Source organism: Fulmarus glacialis, unplaced genomic scaffold (assembly GCF_000690835.1).
Source record: "Fulmarus glacialis isolate BGI_N327 unplaced genomic scaffold, ASM69083v1 scaffold32906, whole genome shotgun sequence".
Lineage (NCBI taxonomy): Eukaryota > Metazoa > Chordata > Aves > Procellariiformes > Procellariidae > Fulmarus > Fulmarus glacialis.
Window position 1 is genome coordinate 68,621 of NW_009216770.1, and position 27,485 is coordinate 96,105.

At 38.9% G+C, this 27,485-nt stretch overlaps 1 protein-coding gene across 1 annotated transcript in view; it reads right to left on the minus strand.

Annotated features, from left to right (window-relative positions):
- Nucleotides 1-568: 568 nt before the first annotated feature.
- Nucleotides 569-27,485, minus strand: part of MANBA (mannosidase, beta A, lysosomal) — a 38,517-nt gene continuing 11,600 nt past the window's right edge. The window contains exons 7-16 of the mRNA XM_009579425.1: nt 22,131-22,282; nt 20,904-21,021; nt 17,960-18,046; nt 17,207-17,374; nt 14,336-14,554; nt 12,852-13,016; nt 10,914-11,058; nt 4,875-5,017; nt 2,815-3,072; nt 569-877 (exon numbers count right to left, since the gene is read on the minus strand). Of these exons, the coding sequence (XP_009577720.1) occupies nt 653-877; nt 2,815-3,072; nt 4,875-5,017; nt 10,914-11,058; nt 12,852-13,016; nt 14,336-14,554; nt 17,207-17,374; nt 17,960-18,046; nt 20,904-21,021; nt 22,131-22,282 (1,680 nt within the window). The 3' untranslated portion in view covers nt 569-652. The remainder of the gene's footprint in view (nt 878-2,814; nt 3,073-4,874; nt 5,018-10,913; nt 11,059-12,851; nt 13,017-14,335; nt 14,555-17,206; nt 17,375-17,959; nt 18,047-20,903; nt 21,022-22,130; nt 22,283-27,485) is intronic.

Here is a 27,485-nt window from a genome sequence, read left to right on the forward strand (position 1 = left end):
TGACTAGACAGCCCAAGTTTCATGTCTATTTTGGAAGCCTACCTTGCAGGGAGCAGGCAGGACACCTGACAGAGTTACAGCCATAGATCTGAAAGGGTAGAAGTAGTGCTCTCCCAATTCGGCTGTAGATAGATCAAAACACTCCAAGTGGGGGCATACCTGTGGGGGTGGTCCCAGCTTCACTCCCTGCCCTTCTCCCTTGCCCCCAGCATACCTTGCTGTTATCCTAAGATGAATTTCCACTTACGGCATAGTGAAACTGGAAAAAATACGAGTTTTTACAACCATAGTCTGGAGGTGCATACTTCTGTTGCCTCTTAGGATGAATTCACAACCCAGTAATTCATCTCATGTGAACTGGAGAGCTCAGACCAGCTCTCTTGCACCAACTCATCCCTCCCATTTTATACATGGGATATATTTTTCCAATTACCTGAGAAAGCCTTATTTTCAATGCACCAGATATATTATATGCAAGCTTTGCTGTTGGTATCTTTACATTTGAGACCAGCAGTTAAAATTCACACATGACAGGAATAAACAGTATGTTCTCCAGTCAGCTCAAATTGTACATCACTTTAACTTTAGTCAAATTCTTCTAATTTTTTCCTCTTCCTGTTTCACTCCTTATCTAGAAGGAAACAAAGTATCCTTAGACAATGTCCACCAGAGAGGTCAAGGTTAGTGACTTTTCTAGATCTTCAACACTGGTAGGTTCCCAAGGATAAAACACAACCACTTTCTTCTTTTCGGTCATGAGGAAACCATTATCGCTAAATCTGCCTTTTATACTCCCTACATCCAGAGAAACAAAAGGAGCAATTGCAGTGGTCTGAAGAACAAATACATAAATGTCATCTTGTTGGGATACAGAGGCCTGGAAAAGAAATAAATAAATAAATAAAAATATACATGTTAAATAAGGACTCAGTTACACCCAAACTGGGAAAGACCTGCATGTCGGTAAAACAGACAGAACAACCACATTTGATCAAAATTACTATTCTCTTATGGAAATCTCTTCTGGAACAAAAGGTCAAACCAACAGGATTCATATGCAAGAATCATGCAAAAACTGCAAATGTTGTTATAGCCTTCCTACAGAATACTAAAGATGGCGGAAAAATGCCATGAAGTGTTATCACTCTACCATCTTCTTACAAAGATAACTGAATAAATGGTAATCTGACTTATACCTAGTATCAGTAGTAAATCTCAGAGAGGCTTAAAAGCACAACCAGCAGCACTCCCCATTCACCACCATGAAATATGCTACATCGTTTTCAAATACCAATTAACTATATATAAAAAGCAGACAAATTATGTTAAGTGCAGAAATTACGTCCCGCTTACAAGAAAAATGTCACTATTCATTTTTAAGAAAAAGCACACATCCTTTACATTTTGTGTTTTCTGAACTGAAGTCTTCATGTCTTTAAAAGCAATGCTGTGAAGAGTAGCACTTGGATTAGCAATGTATTTGAAAGTCTTGTTAGTTTATTAGAAACTATGTATAGAAGCACCAGCTTCTCACAAAACAGAATGATTTTTTAAATCAGAGCTGCATACTTTCTTAAAATAACCACTTTGCATTTATCCTTGCTAGCTGTCCTTATTAGTCAGTACTGCAGAGACAACACAGCCGTGGGAAAAAGGAGTGAAATTTCCCAACAATGCTCCAGTTGCAGAGCTTTTATTTTTGATTATGTCATCCACCAAAAAAAACCAGCATGACTCAGACTCCAGATTGTGCCACCAGCTGAAAAAAAAAAATAAAAACAGGCTGATTTCTTTCCTTTGTATACTCAGGAGGCAGGCCATGCTGAGATAAGAGATAAGAGGGGAAAATTTGGCCCATTTTCTTTTTGTAAAGCAATTATGCTGGTCCAGATTCAAAGAGATTGAAGACCTCTATTCCCCCCTTGTTTAGTTTAGCTCTAAAGAGCAAAGCTGCAGTTTGGAAGCCAAATGTGAGAATGCCAATCCTGCCAATCTGCTGATTAAGAATTTTGCAATAAGATTTATACACTAAGAAGTGAGGCTTAGCAAGATGTGTGTGTACACACACACACAGAGCACGCTCGCTCTCTCTATACAGAGCACACTTGCTAGGAGTGGAAGAAATCTAGGGAAAAGCAGCAAATGGACTAAATGACAGCGTTATACAACACGGATGCTTTTTGTGCCTGTTCAGGAGACTGACACACTTGCCAGATATTAAGAAATAATCACTATTATGCAAATCAGAACCCTTAGCCGGAGGGCAGAGATTTGCAGAAGGAGGAAAGGAGCATGCAATATTGCATGTTAGCAATGGTACTGATCTGAGAGTTTGAGCACTTCAAGAGGAAATACTGCTGACAATAATGCACTCCACACTCAACTGAACTAGCGTCACCTAGTACTAACATACAGTACTGTCTGCAAGCCAAAACACTTGCCATGATGCTGTTTGCTATCTAGGGACAAAAATAATGATAGGAGCAATGCAGTCAGGTGAAAGACAGTCAAAACAAATTAAATGAGGACTTCATTATTTAAAACAAAACCAAACCCAAACAAAAAACCCACCAAAAAAAAAAAAGCAAAACAAACCACCAAACCCCTACCAGTGTCATTTTGATATGCATATAGTGACATGGGGCGGGGGGGAGGGGGGTGAAATCTGATTTTGAACTCAACATGGAAGCTAGAATTGCAACAGCTAAGGAGCAACAACATTCAGTGGAATCAGACACTGCATAGCAGGCAAACAACTCAAAACAGTAAGATTAGCAAAACCAAATACAGTAATATAGCATGACTGATGCTTACACTAAGATGGGTGTTTTCTAATCCTACTGCATCCTTTAGAGATGAAAGGAAGTGATGGTTCGTAGGACTCTGGAGCCCACCTTCTCCCACAAGACAGAAAGTAATAATGCAGCTTTTCCTGGTACAATTTCTGCATCTTTCCAGCAAGTCGTTTATGGACTCCTTGTAGATGGGGACAGCACTTTGTGCTTTAACAGTCACACTGTCTTTGGCAAGGGTGCATACTGGCTCCAAAGAACTCCAGGCGTGCACAACGACCTATCAAGCATGTTGAGAGAGCACAAAGTTTAGAAGAAAAGTTACATCTGTGAAGATAACCCAGCATCCTAGGTTTTGGATTGCTCATTGCAAGAGATGTTCTCCTGACAGTACCAGCTGATTTCCACCTAGCAAGAAACTCCACAAAGATTTAAACAATCGATACGGCATAATAATTAGATCATTATATAAACCTAACAAGAAGTTAGTTTCAAACAGTCTGTGTCTGTTGTTCTTCTTGATCTGCAAGGCTTTTTGTTTTCTCCAGGCTCCTTGAGAGGAGGGGGTTGCCAATTCCTGCCAAGGGCGTGCTGGAAAATGGAATTAGTGAGCGACTAATCTGTTGACTCTTTTTCCTCCCCTCCCTGATTAAAAAAAAGTCAAACAGCTCTATCAGGTGAAACAAAGGATTTTCTTGAGATTGCTCAGTGTTATCTGATGTAACCCAACTGGGTAATCTAGAGCTTCTGCACAATCACCGTTAAACAGAAGAAAGCTGCGTCACCTTAAAAGGGATCATGGAAGTTATATTAATACAGTAAAATATATATTCCCAGAGATTACGCATGCATTATAAATGCACCCTTATCTTAAATTTAAAAAAAAAAAAAAATTAAAAGTGCATAATTTGGAAGATAGACGCTTAATGAGAATTACAGCATTCTATCCCTTCATACATTTTAGGTTATTTTTGACCTTAACAGGGGTCTACAGTCAGGAACAGATCCTAACTCCTTTCAAAAGTTTTAAAGTTCCAAATTTGCTTGAAGCGCGAAATACAATAGTCATCGGAACTACCCTACTACCAATACTTCTCTCACATTATCCAGAATTTAAGCCTGTTACAATAACTCAGACCAGAAATAAACAATTTCATTAAGTGCAGTCCTACTCTAAGAACTGACTATCCAGAAATTGCAACCATTTTCTCTACTATGTATTACTATATATAAGTAACCTTATAAATCTGAAACTCCATGGCAGCCCACCAGAGCAGTGAACTAGGAATTGACATACTCATACTACTAGTTCTGAAATGACTAGTGAGTCATTCCAGGTCTCTAGGTCTGTTTTCCATCCTTCCCAGCCTTTTCACATGGGACGCCCTTTACATCAGGAATTGTATCTCGTAGTCCAAAATGGCCCCTAAATTTATTTGGGATCTGGTTGCCATATGATTAACAGCAAAAAAATATAACAAACTGAAAAGCAAGACTGTATTCTACAGGACAACTCAGGATTTCTTAATCCTATCAGTTTCTATAGCATTATCAGAAAACAGTTAAGGCATCAGCTGTGAAATGGTGACATTGCGTAGGTGACCTTGCAATTAAAGTACACCTAGATGTTCTGTTGCTATTTCAGAAAACAATCTAGTTCTTTTTCCCAAAGCGGTGTAGTTTGAGTACTGGCAAGCAATGGTACAATCCTTTTTTTCCCCCCACTTCATCAGTTAATCTAGTTCTAACAACCAGGGAACAGTTTTATTAAGTAGTGAGGTACCATTTTTCACACTTTGTTCTACTTAACCAACAATCCCTTTAAGATTTCCACAGAATAGTTAATTTCAGGCCTGTATCTAACAGGCTATAAGCACAGCAATTAATTCCTTGTTCTGTGAAGCAGCACACACTACTATAACAAAGGATAACATTGCCCCTAAGAAGTTTAAAGACAAGAATTGCACCTCATTGTGTTTGAGCATGGACTTACTGAAGCTTTTCTATACAAAGATGTGCTCATTTCAGCTTCTCACATTTTTGCGGGAGGGACACAAGAGTGGCGAGAGAGGTGTGACTTACCCTCAAAGTCAGCTTGTGGTCCACATGAAGATCTGAGACACCGTAAATGTACAACACACCTTTGTCTTCATAGGCCACAGGCAGCAGTGGTGCAAAGAAGTTCTGGGCAAAATAATGGAGCAGTTTCCACTTACCACCATACTCTGAAAAGGGTTAAAAGGAAGAAAGATTCAGACTGAATCCAAGATTGCCTTGGCACACAATCCCTTCCGGTGCTCTCTGGTCCTGCTATGGCAATACAATATCTCCCTCCACCCTTTTTCACCTCTATCAGGTGCAGAGAATGACTGAAGTTACTCTTGCTTTCTTCCAGGCAAGGCTCTGCTCTGGAAGGGATTTGATGCTTTTTCAAGCTTTTATTTGAGCTTCACCAAAAGATCACATTTTGCAAGTGTTGGTCCTGTCATTGCTATGCTGTTATTCAGTTAAAGAAAGCCTTAAACACAAGTGACATTAACAAAACTGACACAGCATACTACACATTAAGCAAGCAGCTGGAGCATCCATGTTGTTGAGAATACAGACAAACATGGTGGCATTGCCACAAACTACCACCACTGCAAAGAGACAACAGTCTGACTTCCGGGGCTTATACAAAGTGCTCTCTTCCCCTTTTTCAGTTCTTCCTTAAAGGAACATCGATAGCAACGAAGACAAAAAAACAAGTTCTCAAACCAAAGACAACTCTGAGTTAGGCAAAATGAAGATTGCCAAGATCTAGAGACAACACTTACTTGGAAGTTAGTATACATGACGTAGATATATGCCAATCAGTTCGCTTTGCCTCTTTAATGGAAAGCTGTACCTCATTACTTTAATACTGCCATTAACAAACTGGAAAAGCCATCAAATGTTGTGCCCTCTCCAAAAAAAGCAATTTTGCCAGATGCAGCACTGCCACACAATCATTTTGAAAGAGAAGCTGCTTCCACTTCTTTCTCTATTAATTTTCCACCTAGCACCCGCTGTCAGCATTTTAACTCTGCCTTTGCTCAACCATTATCTAGTCATTGAAATGGCACTAAAAAAGCAGCAAGTCAGCTGCATCATCTCATAAGGAAAGGAAAGTTAGATACTGTTTCATTCTTGTTTCTGGCTCTTTGTTTTATACAACAGGTTTAAAGTCCAGGGATGCTGAAAAATATTTCTAGTAATATGTTTTTGTTGTAACTAATTACCTCTCTGTGTTTTGGTGCTTGTACAAAGCTCTTAGCACTTTCAAACATGTCATAATTAAGGACTTCATCCAGAGTGATGTAGTCTTTAAAGGGTGCGTTTGTGACTTTCACAGGCAGACCTGAACATGCTCTGCCTGCACTCCACATAGACATGAATGAAGTTTGTGGAGAGCACATCACCTTGTTTTCAGCAAGCTCACAACCAGCTATCTTGGAGAACAGACAAGAAAAGCTTGTATCTGCCTGGAAAACCCATACAAGTTTCAACGGTGCTATGAGATCAGACTGTTGCCAACAAAACACCACCGGCATTCAAGTTAATAGCACTGAAGCAAACCAAAGAGGTGAAGTCTGAAAAAAAACTTCAGGAGAGGCTGCCGAGTTTCTCCAAAACAGACAGACTGTTGATAAACTGAGAACATACTCAGCACATTGGTGCTGTTCAGTATATGAACAAAGCCACATTCTTGCATTCCAAGGACAATTCCTGGCGGAAAAACGTCGGTGGTCTAAAGGACAATCCCGCCAAAACCAGGGAGTGCTAAGAAATTACTTTTCAGGGTCATGAAACTCGAGAAGATGAGAGATTTTGATTGGGGATGGATTATTTGAAACAAGAGTAAACTGTGGGGCAGCATCTGATCTAAAAAATAAAAGCAATGGACCTTGTATGAGAAATAGGCACTGCATCTAACCTCAGGCTTTGGGAGGGGCTGAACTCTCTGAAGCCCTCAGGATAGCCACAAGACTCTCAGGAATTTCAATTGCCAATGCAATAGATGCTGCTCACTGCAGGCCTCAGACAGAGGCCGCCACGAGCTCAGTAAAGTTACCTAGCATGGGCTGAGGTTTCAGTGCCTGCTGACTTGAATTTTTTCCTCAGCTTAATTTACATGACGCAAATCTAGGCTTCAACTGTCTTAAATATGAAAATGAATAATGCAACTGAAGTAGAGCAGTTCCTGTTACTTAGTGTAATATAAAATCCCATTTCTCTTTGAATGGGCCCTACCCTCAATTTCTGCTGTGCCTTGATTTCCATCTGGATTACATAACCACATTGCAGTGGCTACTGGAGGGAAAAAGAGAAGGTTTGCTCCCTCGACAGCAGATACAGAGATCCTCAAGAAACCTGTACAGTGGAGAAAACTCAGACAGAACTTGGCACTACACTTCCACAGGGAAAAACAAACAAACAAACAAACCCAAGCAACAAACAAAAGCAAATAAACCACACACTTAAAAGTTTGTACCATTTCAAAACTCATTCTAGGGTTCAACAGCTATTTTTTTGGGATGTTTGGAAACATCACTAGTCTGCTTACCTCAGATCAGCTTTTTAAGGTTGATATTTCCCTTCCCAAAAAACCTAGAGCCATTTTGAAAAACTAAAGCTCAACTGCTGGAGCAGTTTCACACAGGAAGCATCTTCCAAAGCAACAGGACCTTGATAATACAATTGTCAAAGAAACTTCAGACAGCACAGAAAACTGAAGCTCACTAACTAAAAAAAAAGCCACGTTCTTCAGCTCATCTGTTGTCTTGATTTCCTTAAGACCAGAGTCACATTTCTTGATTTAAAAATAAGCAAGTTGTATGTAAAATCCTCCCCCTGCCCCAAAAAATGGACGTAAGAAATCTGGAGATCAGGTAGCTATGGTGAGAAATCTCTGGGCTTAAACTTTCCTGTCACAGACATGCATGCCCAAAGGCAACAGTCAAAAGTTATTTAAAACAGCCCTGGGGTGGTATACTCCTCCTCCCCCCACATTTAAATGAATTCTTAAAGAAATCCAAGTTCCCCAATTTTTTCCTGATAATAACATGGGGTCTGTACTCTCCGTGGTATCAAACTTCAGAACAGGAAACTAAAATTAGGTTTGCAATGAGACCCCAGTACCCTTTTTTCTGACTCTTCCCTGAGCATTCTACACTGATAGCAGGAATATCCCTGGAATGGATTTTAAATTAATCACTTCACACCATTAAATGCAACCTGAGAAACATGCTGTTAGTTCTTTCCTCACCTCAGTCTCATGAATTCAGATCTATTATTCTCCATAATAGACTGTGGCTTCAGCTCACCAGGGCCTCTAAATATTGAGCCTGCAATAAAAGCCGTTATCTGTTCAAGGGAATCTCATAACAACCGAGTTGGGTACCTCAAGGTGACACTTGTGTGGGAGTGAGGTAAATTGTCATGTGTATTGCAGTGCTCCTCACCAAAACACACTGCATAGATGCTAAAGCATTCATCGTGGCACAACCGGCTCCACAACTAGGCGCTAACAATCAAAACCCAGTTGTGGTAAAAGCTATTTTAGTTCTGAACTGAAGGCAGAAGTGACTATGACAGGAGTGCTGTGCTGTGTTTTCATTCAATCCCAAGCAAACATCTTAAAAGGTAAGTTAAAAGGAGAAACATTTGCTACCTTCTTCCCTCCCCACTTCACAAGGAAATACTCCTGCTTTGTATGGGAAATTATGTAAGGCCCCCCCTCACCCCCCCGCCATGGCTCTCTGTAAAATAACGGATTTAAATAAAAAGCACTCATTGGTGATACTACTGTGCCATCTAACAAGATGCAGAAATGTGGTTTTGAAGTGCAAATAAAACTAATTTCTCTGAAGTTTTGCATAATTTCAGCCATTAGCATTTCAAAAATCCCTCTACCACACTGCCTAATTAAATGAATATTAAACCTTTCCTCATTCCACTGAGGGAATAGAACAAAACAAAGGGACAGCTGTATCTCTGCTGAGCTTCTTTTCTGTAAACTAATTTCAACAACGTATGAATAATTCAAGTATTTGATATATTTTCTACAATGACGTCAGCTCTATACTTAAAAAGACATTTATGGTTTCCACGATCACTTCATCCATCAATACACCTGTCTTTACAAAGAGACATTTTTCCAAGCATCTTTTTCTCTTAAGGCACTAAAAGCCTAAGAGCATCAGCCATTGCTAGAATCATAAAAATGAACATTGGGATATTCCATTTCCTAATACAAGTCTAGAAAGCCCAGAAAGATGAGCGTTATAGTTGGACCGCTGCCTTAACATTTAAATAAAATAGCCTGTTTCTTCTACTGGTTTGTCTTCCTTTGTTGGTTGCAGTTACTTTGCTTGGATGAATATAGGAGGAAAAAAGAAAAAAAAAGAAAAAAAAAAAAAGAACAAAAAGTAAAAGGGAGAGGGACAAACATCTCCCAGAGAAAGAGGGGGAGAATGGGGTGGGCTAATTTTTTTTAAAGCAAGGCCAAATGGCATTTTGTTCTAAGGACAGATCGAGAACTTCACACTAGCTCTTAGCTTTTTCTAGTTCACTCGTATTTCTTCACACATGAAATTCCTAAACAAAGATTTTCAAAAAAAGAACATGTGAGAAATAACTAAAATTGAAAAAGAATCTACCCAAGTCCTATACAGCTGTTATAGAACAGCTTCTCCGTTTCAAAACAACTTCTAGACAAAACGTTCAGAACATGAAACACAGCCACTTCCCTCATACCATACATTCCTCTCTTATTTCTTACTGCCTGACTTATCTCTTTATATGTCTGACTACTCCATTTTTGTGTTCTAAAAGGAAAAATATATCTGTAATATATAAGGAGATATCATATGCATAAATAGCATATTAGCAGAATAATTTAGTCACAAAAAGTGATTCACCTCACCTCACCAAATCTCAGCTAGTCATCTTCTCCTACGAAGAGCTTCTCAGAAGCTATGCTGGGTGAGAGGTGTCATATGAAGTTCTATGAAAATCAAATTCAGCATGGAGAAGATAATTCATCCCACTTATTAGACAGCTAAGGACACAATGCATCACACTCTGGAGATACCCATCTCTCCCCCAACTGACTACAGAAGAAATCTAGATGCCTAGCCTTTATATACTAAATCCCATCCTGCTCAGAACAGGATCACAGTTCTGTAGTTCTTTTGACAGTGCACTACTGCCTACTGAAGGGAGAGGTTTTGATCATTTTACCAGGGCGGAGGGGGACAGCGGGGGTAGGAGCAACAAAATCAACCAAATTTGTTGGGATTATGGCAAGTATAACAATACATGGGTGCTCCTTCTTCCCTTCCTATCCCACTAGCTCCCTCTCTGTCCATTCCCACCCAAGGTGGCTGGGTACATACATGCATCTGCACAGCTAAGCCAATAAATATAATCAGGGATTTCTAGGACAGGCCCTTTTGGAAACAGAATTTCTTAGAAGCCTCCAATTTTAAAAGAATTCATCTTACTAATTTTAAAAGAATTAAACTTGCAAAAAATGCAAAATTTCTCTGGAAAAGCCTGGATGATATATCACACACAGTTTCAGGAAGATCCAGCTCTACATAAGAAAAGCAAGGGTAGTTGAAAGTTTACCTCACAAGAGGGTTGTGCCCTCAATCCTAACCATCACTGCTTCCTAACAGGCAGCTTTGTCTGCCTTCAATGATATTTCCTTGGGAGAAATGAGAATACTGCTTAAACGAAAAAACGTATTTCTAAGAAATTAGGAGTTACATACAATTTTAACTTCTCTTAACTAAACCTTGCTAAAACAAGGGTAAGAGTTGGTGGCTGCCAAATCTGAACTTAAACAGCAAAACTGCCACAGGAAAAGAATCGCTTTGTTCTTTACCCTCTTCCACTTTCACAGACTACTAGGATGATCCTGAAAAACACTTTTCTGGAAAGCATTTCTAAAGGATAGACAGGAACATGTTCAAAGTTTGCAAAGTTGCCCGAGAGAGAGAGCAGAGCCATACTTCTTATTCAGATACTTCCAGATGAGGAAAACAAAACAAGACTGATAGTTGGTGCTTTTTACCAGACTGTCACAAAACTTACCCAAGGAAGCCCATGAAGGTGCCTGCCAAATGTCATTGAGTTGCCAGTACAGAGCTCCCATTGTGTGTCCTTCTCCCTTGATTATTTCACTTTGACTAAAACGATAGAATTCAGTTTCTGTCTTTACACATTGAGCCTGCATCACCTTGGTCAACAAACACATATAAAAAAAAAAATTGGGGTGTATTGTATTTTGTATTTTACTTTACCTTCAAAGCATGTGTGTATATACTAACATACAACACAGACTTCACAGCAACGGCACATAAGACTTTAAACTTAAGCCTTCAAGAGCATACACCTGCAGTGCAGTGGGCCTCTGCTTGAAGGAGATCTATTCCTAGCAGCTCCCAACAGCTTTACAAGCAGTATCTTTAGAGAAACTCTGGAGGGGCTACTTCCTGCCTTCCATCCAGTAAAGATCACTGGGCAAGAGGGTCTTTGAAAGGCAAATGGAAGACAATGGAAAGAAAAATAAATTTAATTTTTTTTTTTTAAGTTAATGTAAATAAAAAACCCAAGAGTTGCAAAATGACGTTATGCTGCACTACCTCCAGTATACATTATCATGATGTCCACATCCCTATACTCTGAACATATAACACACATTCCCAGTGTACAGTCAAAATTGTGCACCGAAGGAGCAACCTTTTTTCACCTGCACTCCCACTTCTTCTCTCCTTCCCCACCTTGTCTTTAAAAAACAGAATTTTTCATTGGCCAAGTTCTCAATAGAAGCCAAACAGCCTGTTATTTTCTTCACAAAGTATATTACTAGGCTAGGGATATATTAAAAGAAAGTCTCAAAATAAAGGAAAAAGTTATTCTTTAGGACAGCTCAAAAGGTAAAGATAACACTTCTAGTTAACCACTAGAGCCAAGTTTACTCTCCTTATCCTTTTTGCTATCCTTATTTTGGTATTCTTAAATTGTTTAACCTTGTAATAAGGCCCTGACGAACTTACCCCTGCAGAAACTCTCATAGCTTTTTGAGTCAGGACCTCACTGCGCAAGTTTTACCCCTGTTTTCAATTTCACAGCATGATGAATCCTTGTTCTCTTGTCATCAGTGCCTAAAGTTCTCCAGGTGTTTTGTTTTTATATAAAACTTGCTGACAGCATCTTGCAAACATTAAAAACTTAGTGAATGTGCAATTATTCCCATCAAGAGTGTTTCTGAAATTCTTGGAACACAGCAAAAAGTAGCAGCACTTTAAACTTGCCTAATAGCATTAAAAAGTTACTTAACATCATTTAAAAGTCACATAGAAATCACAAAGAAAGAAAAAAGCATGAGAGAAACTACTACAGATGAAGAACAAAATATAACCTACCGATTTGAAAAAAAAAAAACAAAAAAACCCCACAAAAACCAAAATACATTCTCTAAAATATCAATATCTGAGTCCATAACAAAATAAGAGCTACTAATAATCTCATTCATAGAGAACTGCATTCTCTAGAAACAATCTTGTTTCAAACGCTTATGTATTCCTTGTGGCAAAAAATCAAAGCAGTAAGCCTACAGGGGCCACATGAAGAGGAAAACATACCCACCCTGGAACAGGGAGTAACATGTAGCGCTAGGAATAACCGCGTACCAAGGAAGGCCAGCGCATCCCTGCATTCCCAGCCAGCTTCATGAATGGGCCCAGCTGGGGACAGGGACCAAGGTAGGACATGCAGCCAGATTTTCTCCCAATTGAGCCAGTTTCTGGGAAATTCCCTGACAAGTATTCCAGCCCTTCTATGATGAAAATTGGAGTCTCTCTACAATAAACGAGAGACAAGCTAGTTCCAAATTAAACAGGACTCTCCAATGCTTCAGTGCAGAAACTTTCTGTATCACTGAAGAATAGGCCCCGCTGACAGTAACCGCTGACAGTATCTAATGGAACAAGTATTGATGTCTGCTTCTATTGAAGACATCACTGTTACCTGGGTGAGGTAAATCATATCTTTGAACTTCTTTATGGGATCTGTGCTCTGGGGAAGCTTGAAATGATGCCCAATCTGTTGAAGCATCTGATCATTGCCATTTTCATGGTGTTGTCGATGGAGAGAAAAATTGCTTGTGTAGGACCAGTCCTCAGTGGAGGAAACCTTTTAAAAAAACCACAAAAGTAAGAGATCAGAATGAAAAGGCAAAACGTGCATTTAATGACTGACAGGATATTCAGGAAAGTATATCCATTACAGCCTGCTAACATAATCCAAAACCTTTAAAATGGTAGTATATTTCTACAGTGCCTCATGCAGTCATGCAAGGATTTTGAATCAATAACACCCTTTGCTTATACTCCTTGTAAAAATAAATGAAAACAGACATTGCTGTTGAACCCAGGAGAGCAACTTTTGGCTCAATGGCATTTAACTTATTTATCCTAAGGTTCAGTTTGGCCAAGGGACCTCAGAGGTTTACTTGCATTCATAGTAAATCAGAAACACAGTAGGTTAAGACAGAAGAATGTACTCTAGGTCAAACACATTTAGGCATAAAAGTTACAGAAGTTAGTAGGGCTATAAATTCTAATAATGTGTATATTTTCAAAACCTGCCTCCGAAAACAAATGATCATGAAACAGTTTTTTTCAACTAAGGGCAACAATGCAGCATAGCTCATACAGTTATTATCATCAAGCTTTCATTGTAATTACAATCTCTATAAAATCTTTTTATTTAAATTTGTTCCTTTTTAGGCTGGATTGAATAATTTTCGTTGTTATTAATATGGATTAATGTACTGATTATGTCTCAGATAATACACTTTGCCCAGCAAATTGAAAGAAACATTCTGAACTCCTTTTAGTTGCGTGCATGGAGTATCAACATGATATTCATCTCTCTCTGAACAAATGGACAAACAGCATGACATGTCTCTGCTCCAACTGGATAAATAAGATAGGATATACAATATCTAAATTTAAACAGGAGACAAAACCAAATCCTCTTATATACAAAACATAAAGAAACAAATTATTTAAGTAAAAGAAATTGGAAAAAATATAAAAATCAATACATTTTAGAATTCAGCACAATTCAGTATTTGTCATGTTTCTTCTATTTCTAAATGAAATCTATCCTTAGACCCAGCAAAACGAAACAGATGTTAGGCAATCATTACTAAGCTATATATTAAATAGAATTACTATTAAAATTAATAGTCTTATAATAGTCCCTCATCTAAACTTGTTTCCTCTTGCAACATCAAGGTAAATATATTGAACACTGAGGAGGTAAACAGTCCAGTTTCATCCCCTCCCTCCACAACAGCACACACCTCTATCCCACCTGTGCCATACCACACCTAACAATGTGTTATCCCAACTACAGTTTGGATGATGTAGTTTGTTGGGAAGAGACTCACTGCCCTCACTAAATGAGAGCAGAGGGGACAGTAAGGTGTGGAAGCCCAGCCCTACCTTTTCGATTGTACTGAAGGAAGGCCAGGATTGAAATCCATATTCTGAAGCAAAACGAGTTTTAGGATACACTGTCCAGTTCCAGCAGTCATTGCTGTAGTCATAAAAGTGAGTGTCACCATAATGGGTATCATAAGGATTCTGGGAGAGCCAACCTTCTTTAACTGACTCCAAGCCATTGGTAGGACTGGATGCAATGAAAGGACGACTCTTATCTTCCTGGGATTTAAAAAGAAAAAAAAAAAAAAAAAAGAGAGGAAAAAAAAAAAACAAACCTAAAAACACAACCCCCTCACAAAGTGATTGGCTTTTATCATCTGAATACATAGACCACATTTTGAAAAGGCGGGGGGGTGGGGGGGAGGGCAGGGACTACATGCCTTTTCCAAATTTCTGAGTCACCACCTAGGAAACATTCCCCTCTGTGTCCTGATATTCATCATCTTTACTTGCTTAATTAGCTTCTTATTTATGTTCTTGGAGGACAGCTGGGCATGATATTGCTTGCTCTGCTGTTCTAAGGGATTCTCTCCTCGCATCAAGAGATCTTCTATCTTTATATGCTTCTAAATTCTTAATGAAAGCTATTTAAAACGTGCCTTGTGAAAAAATAAACTCAAGGAACATTAATATTTTGAGTACTGTGACTTCTTTTTGCAGTGTTTTTGCAGGAACAAGGCCATGATTTTCTCCTTTCCTATTAAGTAGTCACCTAAATTTAGTCCTAACAAAGCCAAGGTATTCTGCTACTAATGCTTGCATAGTAACATTGCAGGTTATTATCATTTTGGCTGGCTCTGCACGTTAAGATAGGTGAGACTATAATAAGGGTTACATTTCAAATTGTTCAGAGCTGCCTTTATTTATAGCCTCAGTAGATTTAGTACGCTAAATCTTTTAGCAGTACCCTACGAAGTACTGAAGGAATCCTTTTGCAGGTATAATTCATTTAGCACCCTACGTGTGTTAGAATAGAGGCCTGAGTTAGTTACCAGTCACAAGTTACAGCAATTGGCTCCAGTACACCAAAGCACTTAGACGTGTGCTTCTTTTTAAGAAATAGTCCTGTTCCCCTGTCCTTGTTTTGTTTTCTTTTGTTTGGGTTTTTTTTTTTTTTGACATGAGTAATTAATAATTAACTGAAACAATTTACTACAGGATATCCTGGATTCCCTGAAGTCTTACCTCAAACTTAGAAGTCTTTTTAAGTTATACAGTCCAGTATTGCTAGTAGTTACAGGCATCCTCAGCTGGCTTGTATTACACAGGACCTGAAGCTATTTCACTGTATGGTTCCTTCTGGTGCTCAAAATAGTTATGCTATGGGTTTAAAAATAAAAGGGGGTCCATCTTGGATAGCAATGCTACACAAGTGAACTGTCACTAAAAGACAGTATCAAGCCAGAACACCTCACTTTGCTGCACATGCACTGGCCATCCAACTCATGTAGCTAATCACAGAAACACCACAGCATACCTTTACAAACACCTCAGTTCCAAAAAACCTAGCTGAAATACAGAAAACTAGAATCAAGATGTTAAGCAAGAATATAAGACACCGTTACCATTTAGAATGAATAACTGCCCTCAAAAGTGGGATCCTTTTCAGCAGGTTCTGTCAAACCTGGCATGATTTCTATTGTTTCCTCATATTTCAACTTTTCCAGTAGAAAGGTATTCTAAATTCCCAGACTACAACTACTCTGACAATGCCAGTAGCCCCCAATAACAAGCAATAATATTGCTGTCACCTACATAGTGAGTGCCTGTCTTAGCAAAGGGAAACTTCAGGTCATGAGCCTCATAACATGAAACATATCTCATCCTGAAAAGGACGGAGATTAGACTAAAATTATCATACCCTGAAGTCAGTAAGATCATATTATACAGGGATAACTGGATAGGAAAAGGCCATGAGCATTTTTAGGTTAACAAAAACTCACACTCTTGTTGAAGAAAGAAGTTCTAACTGGACAAAACTCTTGCAACATTTTGTCTCTTACCTAACAGGGGAGTTCAGAATATTCACCTGTGGTTCAAGCACTGTTTGTTAATCCCTATACAGTTATGCGACATCAATTTGGGACTTTTAAATCAATTTCACTCTACATACACACATAAAAGTTAGTTAAAAGCAGATTCCATTAAATAATGAAGAACTCAAATACTTCTAGGAGGAGAAATAAAACTACAAAAGCCATGCAAAATGGGTAGTGCCAAGTCACAGTAGACTTTATCACGGATTCCAGGTGCTTCTGGTCTCCATGCTTGCAGTTTAAGTCTTATCTCAAAATATTTTATTTTGCTTTCATATTGTATAAAATACCATTAGTCTGTTTTTCAAAAACACACAATATAATGACAACATGAGGAAAATGTTTAGCATAGCTTTTGTTTAACCTGCTTAAGCCAAAAAACTTAAGTCAAAATTAATTTCTTTAACTGCTATTAAAAGGCCTGAGGGTTGTTAAATCCTTCTTACAATATCCTTCAACAAAATTAGGATAAAGGAAATCTGATCATCTACATTAATTAATTAATGAGCAAGTTGATTTTTGTCCACTGGAAGTGCAGGCATTTGTGGAGGTATTAAAAATAGGAAGGAAAAAAGAAGCAAGATCCACTACATTTTCAGGTCTTCCTTTACATATCACAAAGCGTCAAAGATGCAAGTAATTTTTTGTTTTACTTTGAGGATAACCGTTGATTTCAGAGAGTAGTTTAGAAGAACTCGGAAAGTGCAATTCCTCAATGATGTGCTGTTTTTCATTTCCCAAAAGGATTTAAAAAGAAATCCCAAGTTGCTCAAATTGCAAACATTAAAACTTTTTGCCAAGCCATATCCCCCTACAGTTTCCTGAGATGACTTACAGTAAGAACTATTTCTCGGATGTTCTTCACATAAAGCATCACGTAGTCTTTGATATAGACTTCCCTGTCAGCATAAGGTATAGAGAACCAGTTGCTTGCAATTGCTGCTTCATTTTCATTGTTACCACTCCACAGAATAATTGATGGATGGGATTTTAAACGCCTTACCTGAAATAGAACTTAAAGTTTCAGAAGTCAAGCAAAATTACTTCTTTTAAAAATAAAAAAAAAGAAAATCACTTTATTACTACTTGAATTACAAGTCCACATGCATATTACATATGCTGAGCCTACAATTCCTGTTTTTATCCGCACTGTTCACTATTCCCTCAGCTCTCTACCAGGCTCATACTTTTGTAATATACGTTTACAGACGGGCAAACTACTAATATGCTGACATATATCCACCGTATGCACATGTATACCTCCATCCTCATCTACTTGGCCACACATGTGAAGGGTAAATTCTGTGCTAAGGCATGTTGCAATCATTAGAGCTCACTCTCAAGGAATGCTCTTAAACATCCTTGAGAAGAGGGCAGTTTGGGCATGAGGAAAGCCTGTACCTCTGCTTGACTGACTACTCCTGCAAGTAAGTTAAAAGAGGATTTAGCAAGGTTACATTTTGTGCCTGCTACATAAAAGGTACACTACAAACACTTCCAAACAAGCATTTTTGGAAAGCTAACTTGTACAGTCGGTCAATCAAAAATAGGTAATAGGAAATCAAGCTTTGACACATGGACAAAATACCTGATGAGAAACTTCTGCTCTTACAGATTCTAAATAATTCTGGTCAGTTGGATATAGCGCACATGCAAACATAAAATCCTGCCAAATCTACAGGGAAAAGGAAAGAAAATTAAAAAAAAAAAAAGATCTGTTAGCAAATCATTTTACACTGGGATGCACAATCCTTTGTTCAGACAGAAGTTATTTATCTCAAAAATAATTAAATTGAAATGTTCTATTTGTTGTTCTTAGAGAGTACCACCAAAACAATCACATCCTCCATGGGGTTCAGTATGTGCATACTCCACTGTGGTTTTGCTCAATATCAGAGTTACAAAATATTTACCCTTAGGAATCAGATTCTGACAGCCTTCACTGATGAGTGGAATATTGCTCAGTAGATGGAGTTCAATAAGTTTCAACAGAATAATGAGAACCCATGCACTGCGCAAATATGAACGTGGGGCAATCTCCACCTGAACAGAACAACTTCGTATTTACTACTTTGCAGGTGTAACACCAAATCCCCGTTACTTATTAAAAAGAGACAGTAATTCTTCTGAGTTGGTATCGAGCATACTTAACAGATGTTCAAGTGTACTTGTTAACAAAACACTTCCATACCAAATGCGCAAACTGATCTTAAAAAGAGCAAATCTTACCCCATAAGAGGGGCAGAAAGAAACTAGATCCTCTAACAACACAGTGATCTTTCTCTTCAAAGAAAGATCAAGTAGATACCACTAGAGAACAGCAAGCCTTTCAATTCAACAATGAACTCCATTTGTACCTTGAAGGAAAACTACAAAAAAGGGGAAAGGAAGAAGCCCAATGAGATGGGTAAGATTTCTTGTTTTACCTGTTCTGTTTTTTAAATTGCTGTAACTTTGAGACTCCTGACAGTCTATCTCCAATGTTAATGGAAAGATCCTTTGAAGGAGCACATTAACCCAAAGGAGTCTGTAGGAGACTACACGTTTCTGAACACCATACTATATAAACAATAGAGAGAGACAGACCAGCTCCTCATACAATTGCACTTTCCTTGCAGTGAGAACATACTTTTCCATGACTCTTTTCAGCATACATTCCCTAAGAAAACTGAAGATAGGGAACAGGACAGTAGGAGGTAATGGATCCATTAATAATAGTTACACTCCTAGCACTGTACAAAAAAAGCAAAGCTATTGCTGAAGAATCACTCAGAATCCTTGAGTGACTGTGTAGAGTCAAAACTCTCTATTGAAAGAAACTTTCTCTCGCTATTTCCCTCAGTGAGCTATCACTGTTTTTCCTTAAGCACAGTTTGACTCTAATGCACTTCTAAGCCTTTGCAAGACCATCAGAAGAAACAAAACCAAAAGCCTCCAGCACTACCCCCTCCAAAATAATGGTATGATTTTCTGCATCTACATGCTATTTTGGCTGCTAAATAGATTAAATCTTGCATTGAGCACTGTACAAGCACAGATCTAAGTGGCCTACTTAGGTGCCTAGTGTCAAAAATGAAAGAACTGTAAGTGCTCAGAAGCCCTGAAAATCAGGGCACTCATTCAGATGACTAAAATAGATGTAACTTTTTTTTTTTCCCCAAGCACACACAGCAGAAGGCAGCAAGGTATCAATTCTGTTTCCCTGGTTTTTATGCTGTAAAGTAAGGCCAAACACACTTCTTGGGATTTTAGTATCAGATGCAATTTGGCCTTCACTCATCTAGTCACTATTTCATCAAAACTTATTAACATGTGCCTCCAAGCTCATATAATCAAAGGTACTCATCTAGGATTATCAGTGTTTGCAGCAGGTGTTCCCCTTACAGCTACATTTATACGCAATTACAGCTTGTTCAAAATGGCCCTTTGGATAAGGCCTTCCATGCTTGGCTTCAGGCCAAGTGAAATATTTTTAAATAAGTTTAAAAAGTTTGAACCAAAAAAAACACAAACCTTTTCAGCTATTGCTATAAAGGAGAAAATACTTTTAAAAGAAATAAAATCCGTTTCCACAGGAGAGAAAAGCATGACTACCTTCTTCGGTGTTTTGATAACCCAGAGCTGGCTGAAAGCACAAAACTCAAATACAGCAGGCCTTAAATCCTTATTGAGGTCAGATTGCAAGGCCTTTGCTCTCAATCTGGTCAAGCACTCAGATTCTTCAGCAGGGCTATTCTCACATGAGTAAGCCCTAAACACAGCTATAGGGCCCCACAGTCTGGCTGCTGTAGAAAAAAAATATTATTTGATCTCGTGAATAATCCCCCTCCCATGCACTACTTGTTTCACAACTATTTGACTGAGTGTTGCAAGTCCCTGTTGATACCTACAGTCCACGAAAGTTCTGTCATGCTCATCATTACAGTGTAAACATCTTCCTGCATTAAGTGACATCACTAGTACCAGTCCCTCATCCGTTCATTTCTTTTCTCATTCTTTCCCAAGAGAGCAGAAAGTGTAGAACTGGGAGAGAGGTACAGTATATAAAGATAAGAGTTTTGGTCTGAAAAGAGCTAAAAGACAGAAAGTTAAAGCCACAGTCCTGTTGCTCTGATTTTGGGAAATGTAAGGGGGGGTGGGGAAAGACAGTGGGGAGAAAAGGGAGATGAAGGGGAGATTCTGGGCTGGGAAGCGGGGATGAGTGAGAAACAGAGTTGTAGCCTTAGCTACAAGAGAAAATACAAGCTGGGGTTCTAATATAAAGTCTCCAAAATATCACTTCCAGTTTCAACAGACAGCCTCAGTAATCAGGAACCATTCAAATGAAAAAGACATTTGAAAAAAAAAAAAACAAAACACCCAAAAAAAACCACCAGGTTGATCTGACTTCCCAGGTTGGTACTCTACCATTTCCTTTGCAAAGACGGCTAGAACTTATGTATTAATTCTCTTATTTTGTTCATTTAGAGTGGATTTTTATTTACAAGTTCTTGTCAGTTTTTAAATAAGCCTTCCGTGTTTATTGTTTTTACCATTATTCCTAGTTCATCGCAAATATCATAAAATTCATCTTGTTCATATACTCCTCCTCCCCAAACCCGAAGTGCATTCATGTTAGCATCTGCTGCAGACTTCAAGAGTAACCATAATCTGTCAAATACAAAAAGAAGATTTATACAAGTTTTGTGAAACTGTATCACTTTGGAGTTTCTAAGGTTATACCAAAAAAAAAAAAAAACCACCCCAAACATTCATCATTAGCAGGCAATCTAAGACTTATAACTCTGATAGAAACCAGACTATTTTGATACCTCCTAAGCCTGCATGTCTGGACAGAGCTCTCAAAAAGCAATTTTTTGTGCAGAAAAAGTTACTTAGTCCTGTTAACACTTATGAAATGGATGGAGTGACACATGCAAGTAAGTGCTTTTACAGAAGTATTGGCAGGACCAGATTTAGAAATACTGTATTTTATTAATCAGGTTGCTCTTTTCTCCTTAGATATTACTTGCTTTAAATACCAATTACTTGAATTCAAATCCTCTTTTAAACATGTTCAGAAATCTATATTCTCTTTCCGAGTTCCACATTGTATAGTGAGAAGGGAGGGGTGAGTGAGAGGGGGAGGAAGAAAGACTGAGACTCTGAATCTCATTTTAAGGGATTCAGGCTCCATTAATTTTTCTTTAATCGTGCTGGCAGCCTCTAAATTGCATGTGAACGCACACTACAGCATGCCCTGTTGTCCCAGTTCCCCAACTACCCAGAGCAAATTTTAGTCAAAGTACAGCGTGGCCCCCATCCCACCTACATGTCTGGGGCGTTGTGTCACTGAAATCCAAGAAGCCTGGACCAGAGGGGGGAAAGGGGAGAGAGGCTATTATGCACTTATGCCTCCCTGCACGAGATGCGTTAGGACATGGCCGAAGTGCACCTCCTCTGAGTACCAATGAACGTGTCCCAGGCAATAGGATCAGACAGCCTGAGGATCATCGCTAAAAATACCCGAAAGGCCAGTAACCTGTGGACAGCAAACCACCACCTTCACGTCAGTTATTGCACTTACATGCCTTGAACATCACTCAAATCTATTAATATTAATTAAGCCCTAATTCTGAGGCCTCCAACGCACAACAATTAGTGTCCTACCTTGAAAGAAATTCCACCTCCCAATGCCACCCTTTGATAGAAGGTGGATAGAGAATTGGGAGGAGGAAAACATGATCCTTTCTCCTTAGAGAACATCAAATGTGGCTTACGTGTCATAGGTCACTCTGTCCTGGAAAGAATCTGCTGGAATCCAGTTCGAGCCCTTGATGAAAATGGGTCGGCCATTGATTCTAAAGTAGAAACTCAGACCTGGTGAGCCAGGAATAGGCTCCTGAACAAGCTCTACTGTCCGAAAATAGGCCTGTGAAAACATGAAACTTAGATTTAAAGCAGACAAAAATTAATTAAAACAAAATAGATCAAGAAAACCCTTATAAAAGGGATTCAACTGAACACTAACAGCTTAGAATTTGTCAAGGAGTCAAAAGACATGGTCTCATGATGAAAACACACCATAACAGGGCTAAAAAGAATCCTTCTGATAAACCTGTTCACTTTTTAAAGTTACTATCATATTAAGAGAGAAAGCATGCAGAAACAAGTGTGCACGTGTGTATGTATGTGTGTAAGAGACAGGTGCATGTTTGCCTACTGCAGAATTCAGTTGCAAGTCCAGCTGAGGACCAGCGAGAGGAATGCAGTGGTTGCATTAGATCAGACACACCATTTAATCTGCAATTTTCTCCTTACAGAAGGAGACGGCAGCAGCTCAGCTGTAAGTCTTGTCCCTGAATGTCTAGCTTCAGGTTCATCCAGTAAAAGCAAAATCACCTTCTTTTGCTGCCATGAAATGATACCATTTTAATAGGTGTAGCAATTAAAGAGAAAAAGATATGCATGCAAACACAAATGGCGGTTTGGAAGTGAAGGGCCCTCTGGCCATCGCAGCTGTGTTTGAACAGCATGATCAGCAATAAAGTTTCAAAGAGACCAGTTCAGCTAAATAACTCTGTGTAAGATATTAAAGGTCATTCCAGATAAAAGCACATCTCAAGCAGAAGCCAAACTTTTACAGCTGCTCTTTCAGCCTAATATCTGATATTGCGTACCGCAGATGCTGAAAAAAAGGAAACATTCCTCCTTCCTGCTGCAGGCGGAAGAAAAGTTCTCAAGAAATCATTATGGGCATTTTCTGGGACTTTACTTCAGTCAAAGCAACAATGCTCCTCTGAGGGGTATCCTGATTGCACTGACATAAACACAGTCAATTCCACAGCCATGAGAGAGCAGTTAGTTGACTGCAATAATACTTTGCGCTAACCCCTTATTTGTAGAGGTGTCTTCCCCACCTGCCATGGGGCAGATGTGAAGCAGCTGCCATGTTAGGCTCCTGCGCAGCTGCAAAGTGTTACAAAACACATCTCTCTCAGAGAGGCTGTAGCCTTCTTTTTCTCCTGTATTCTTGTTCCAGTTCAATTAATCTAGACCAGAAAGAAAAAATAATTTTCCTGTTGCTCATTGTCATAGGGAGATAATTGGAAAATTAAATAAAGTGAAGGAAAGCTAATAGCATATTTCAGCCAACTCACACCAAGCAAGAAGTTTGGGTCAGGAGCGCAGGAACCTCATTTTTTCTACACTACCGCTAAGATAGCAACCACTCCTCCCTCAAATGTCTATTTGCTATACCTTTTCAAAAGGTCAGCATGTAGAATACAGCCTGTTCTCTCTCTGCCACAAGCTACAGTTGAGACAAGTATCTGCCAGTAAATCAGGCTAATATTAACCTAGTTAAGCGCAAGTGATATACCCGTCTTTAAGACAAAATGTAATTCTTTATTTCACAAACCAGACAAGGCTGAAGTTCAAATGGAAAATTACTAATCCCACTGTGGGACTGTATTTTTTAAACTTTCAGTTTATCAAAAATCATACAGATAGACAGAAGATTATTTCTAGTAGTAGAGAAGACAAAGAAAATCACTGCTTTTTTTGCTTCCTCTTTGGTGCTTCTTAGTCAACTGGACAATTACTAATTAAACACCTGGACAGAGACAATGCAAATGACAAACTAGATGCATGAGTGGTGACTGCAGATCACTGACCCCAAACTAAACCCCTCTGCATTATGGCAATGACCAAAACATAGAAACTGAATGAATTAAAAAAATGGGACTTGCCCCAAGTCCTGCAGTGTTTTACAGTGTTGCCCCAGGGGTAACAGTGGATTAGTGGCTAGTGGGGCTCAGCATGCGTACCACTAAAGAAACTCCCAGCTAGAGAAAAACTACAAAGTCAGACCACTGAGAGGACATTTCAGACTCCCTGTCCAGTATCTCTATGCACACACACATGCTGAGCACAGTGTGTCCTGCCTTTTTTCTACTGTGATCCCACTGCACACTGTGTCAGTTGAATATAGACCAGCATGATGAACTTAGCTTTAGGACAAGAATCTTGCACCCATTCCTAGAATTTTGCAAATTTATTTTAACATGAGAAGTTGAATTTAAAAAATAACCAATATTTCATACAACTTTCATGGCTACCCTAACTACTGAAGGCTACAAAAGAAAAACTACATTATGAGTACTACACTAGTGAAAAAGTTCTGACCTTCCTCCAGTGAATTCCATTACTTGGAGGAAAACTCCTCAGCCTCCAGAGTAGCTCTTTTTTGTGGCACAAAATGGAATGGGATTTATAGTTGGGGCTCCCAAAGTATTTGGGAGTTCCTCTTAATGGATGTCATTGGGCAGGTTGGGACTGTCTCAGAGCACGTTTGTAATGGAGTATTTATATTACTAACAGAAGTAACGTGATATTGCTTTATTCATGCTGAAGTAGAACTCATGCAACTGGCCAAATCCGAGGCAATCTGAGAGGCTGAAACACCCAGCCAGGACCACCCATAGAGCACGAGCAAGAGAAAAAGCTCCTCAGCCCCATCTCACATTCCCAGGCCTCCAGGGTTCAGTGCCTTTGTGTTCCTACTCCATTGCTCCCCAGGGGCCCACCTGGTAACACAGCACCTCTTCCTGTTCCTATAGCAGCTTCTTTCTGCCTTGTGGGGTAAAAGAAGGGCAAGGAGAGACAACTAGCATCTGGCATGGTTGGTTATGTGCCTTTCTGGCTACTGAGACCTTGGCCACCTTTAAATCTGTCTGACAGACCTTGCCGCCTTAGGACTGAACATTTCCCCCAGTCTTGGAGCACACAGAAGAGGCTCTCTAGCCACCACAGACTAATCAGCTGGTTCTATGCACAATTAAGAAACAGATACCTGTCTTTCTGAGTCACACACAAAGGCTTTGTACCCAATTAAGTGACCTGTGTATCACATTTGACATTCCCAGATTTAGCAGTAGGGAAAAAGATGCCCAGAGCTGAAATAAGATCATAGAACGCCCCAGTGACCTAACAAATTAGCACACAGCATGAAAGCGGTGTGAAAACTACAAAGCCAAAAGGAAAGACTTCTGGAAGTCGTGCTAAAAGGCCTGTGGGGAAAAGAAGGTATAGAGGGAAGGAGGGAAAGGCAGGTAGAGGTTAAGATCTTTCAAGTACTAAAATAGCCTCATGAAATAAAAAACTCCAATTACAGTGTTAAAGAAATTCCCCGGAAAGCTAGGGAAACAGAATCAAAAAGCAAACAAATGCCTCACAAGGCAATGAAAGAGGTAATAAATTCCTTGATGTAGGCATGGCAAGAAGAAAAACAACTTATCAATAGCAAACAGGACTGGATAGACCCTCCCTCAAGAAATATAATTTCATTCAGAGATAATTTTTGGCTACGACTTTGTTTCACATTCACCTGAGAAACAAACTCTAAACCAAAATATTCAAATAGAAAACCAAAACAAAACCAAAACCAACCCTGTTCTGGATGTTGGCTTTATTCTGTTTTGATTTTCTGCTACTCTCAACAGGAATGAGTAGTTATTTCCCTCAGTCAGAGAGGTTCCCAGCACAGCTGGCTAGAGCTCTATAGAGCTCCCACAAGTACATACTGGGAGGCTACCCAGAAATTTTCCCAAAGGAGTAGTTGATGTTTTGGAGACTACTGTAACGTTAATGTCAGAAACAAGAGAGTATTTCAAGCTAAGGGTAGCCAAATCCAACATAAGACCATATGTGTTTTCTCACATATACAGGTTTTGCCCTTTGGTTTTCACCAAAGTTATATAGATACTCATATAGAGACAAACCACTTGTGAAATGTCCCTCCCCTATTTTTTTCTTTTTTAAAAAGCCGGCGGGAGCAGGAACAGTATTAGGTGGACCACAGAACAACAACTTTCAGGAACATTTATCCCCGATCGTATCTCCTGAACTACTCAAAATTCTTATTAAACCATATGAATGTTGCTATTCAGTCCTGCTGACATGAGAGCAAATTGTGCTAGAACATGAAAAAAACGGCGTATGGAGTCTTTCTCCACTCATACAGCTAGGGGCAGGGGGTAGTGGTGGTGGTGGGATGTGTGTGTCTCTGTAAGAATCCAAGACAGAGCTTCACAGAACACATGAAGGAAGACTACACTTTACACTATGAATCTGTAAAGGCTTCATATGCTGGTTAATTTATAATGCCCACTATGTGGTGTATTTCCTTTTTTTCCCTTCAAGGAGAAAAAACAGAAGAGGCTTCTGAATATCTTTTGTAGACCATGAAGTCCCTATGATCATATGCCACAGGGCTCTATGAAATATCCTGACGCAACTACCCAAGTGGAATCAATTAGTTTTCCTATCGTTGTACAGTTTTCACACAGCAACAACAGAATTTTCCTTTTTACAGGCTTTATAGCTGTATTTCCTACAACCAGTTTTCCCAAGCATAATATGCTGTGTTTATTTGGTGTGTTTTTTTAATTGTTTCAAAATTAAATCACTAATAATAGTGAAGAATTATTATTATGACTTCATAATCAAACTAAGGGCTAGCCCTATAAAGACTAGGACTCCAGAAGCTACTGCTTTTCATAGGATTTTTCACATGAACAAATGTTACAGCAAATAGCAGTTTTAGATGCCTGGTGACTAGATTAGTTTTTAGTGAAGCAATACGCATCAGAACCACCTAATAACTGTGTAAATTTACTTGGCTGTTTCCACATGTTGATGCCATAAGGAGCGCAGTCTAATTTGTATGCTTTTTTTTTTTAAATGGACAATTGAAAATACCTCTTCTAGGCTTCTTAGTGAAAACAAACAGATAATTATACAGCCAGTGTGTTGCAGGAACCCTTATGCAAATATCCCTGAATATTACTTTCATGGTCATATTTAAGATGTTACCTCTTCTTAAACCTGAAGCACATCTATCACATTCTAATAAACGAATGTATGTTAGCTTTTTAGGTATATGTCTATCCCGCAAATTTTTTAAAAATTGAATTAACAAGAAAAATCTCAGTAATAAATCTTCACATAATCTATAGAAATCTAAAAGGGTTTTTCGGTGCATGATAAAAAACCATCAGCAGATATATCAAGTTTAAAAGTGCTTTTTTTCATAAGATAGAAAACTTAAGTAGTAAACATCTTTTCCTTTCTGA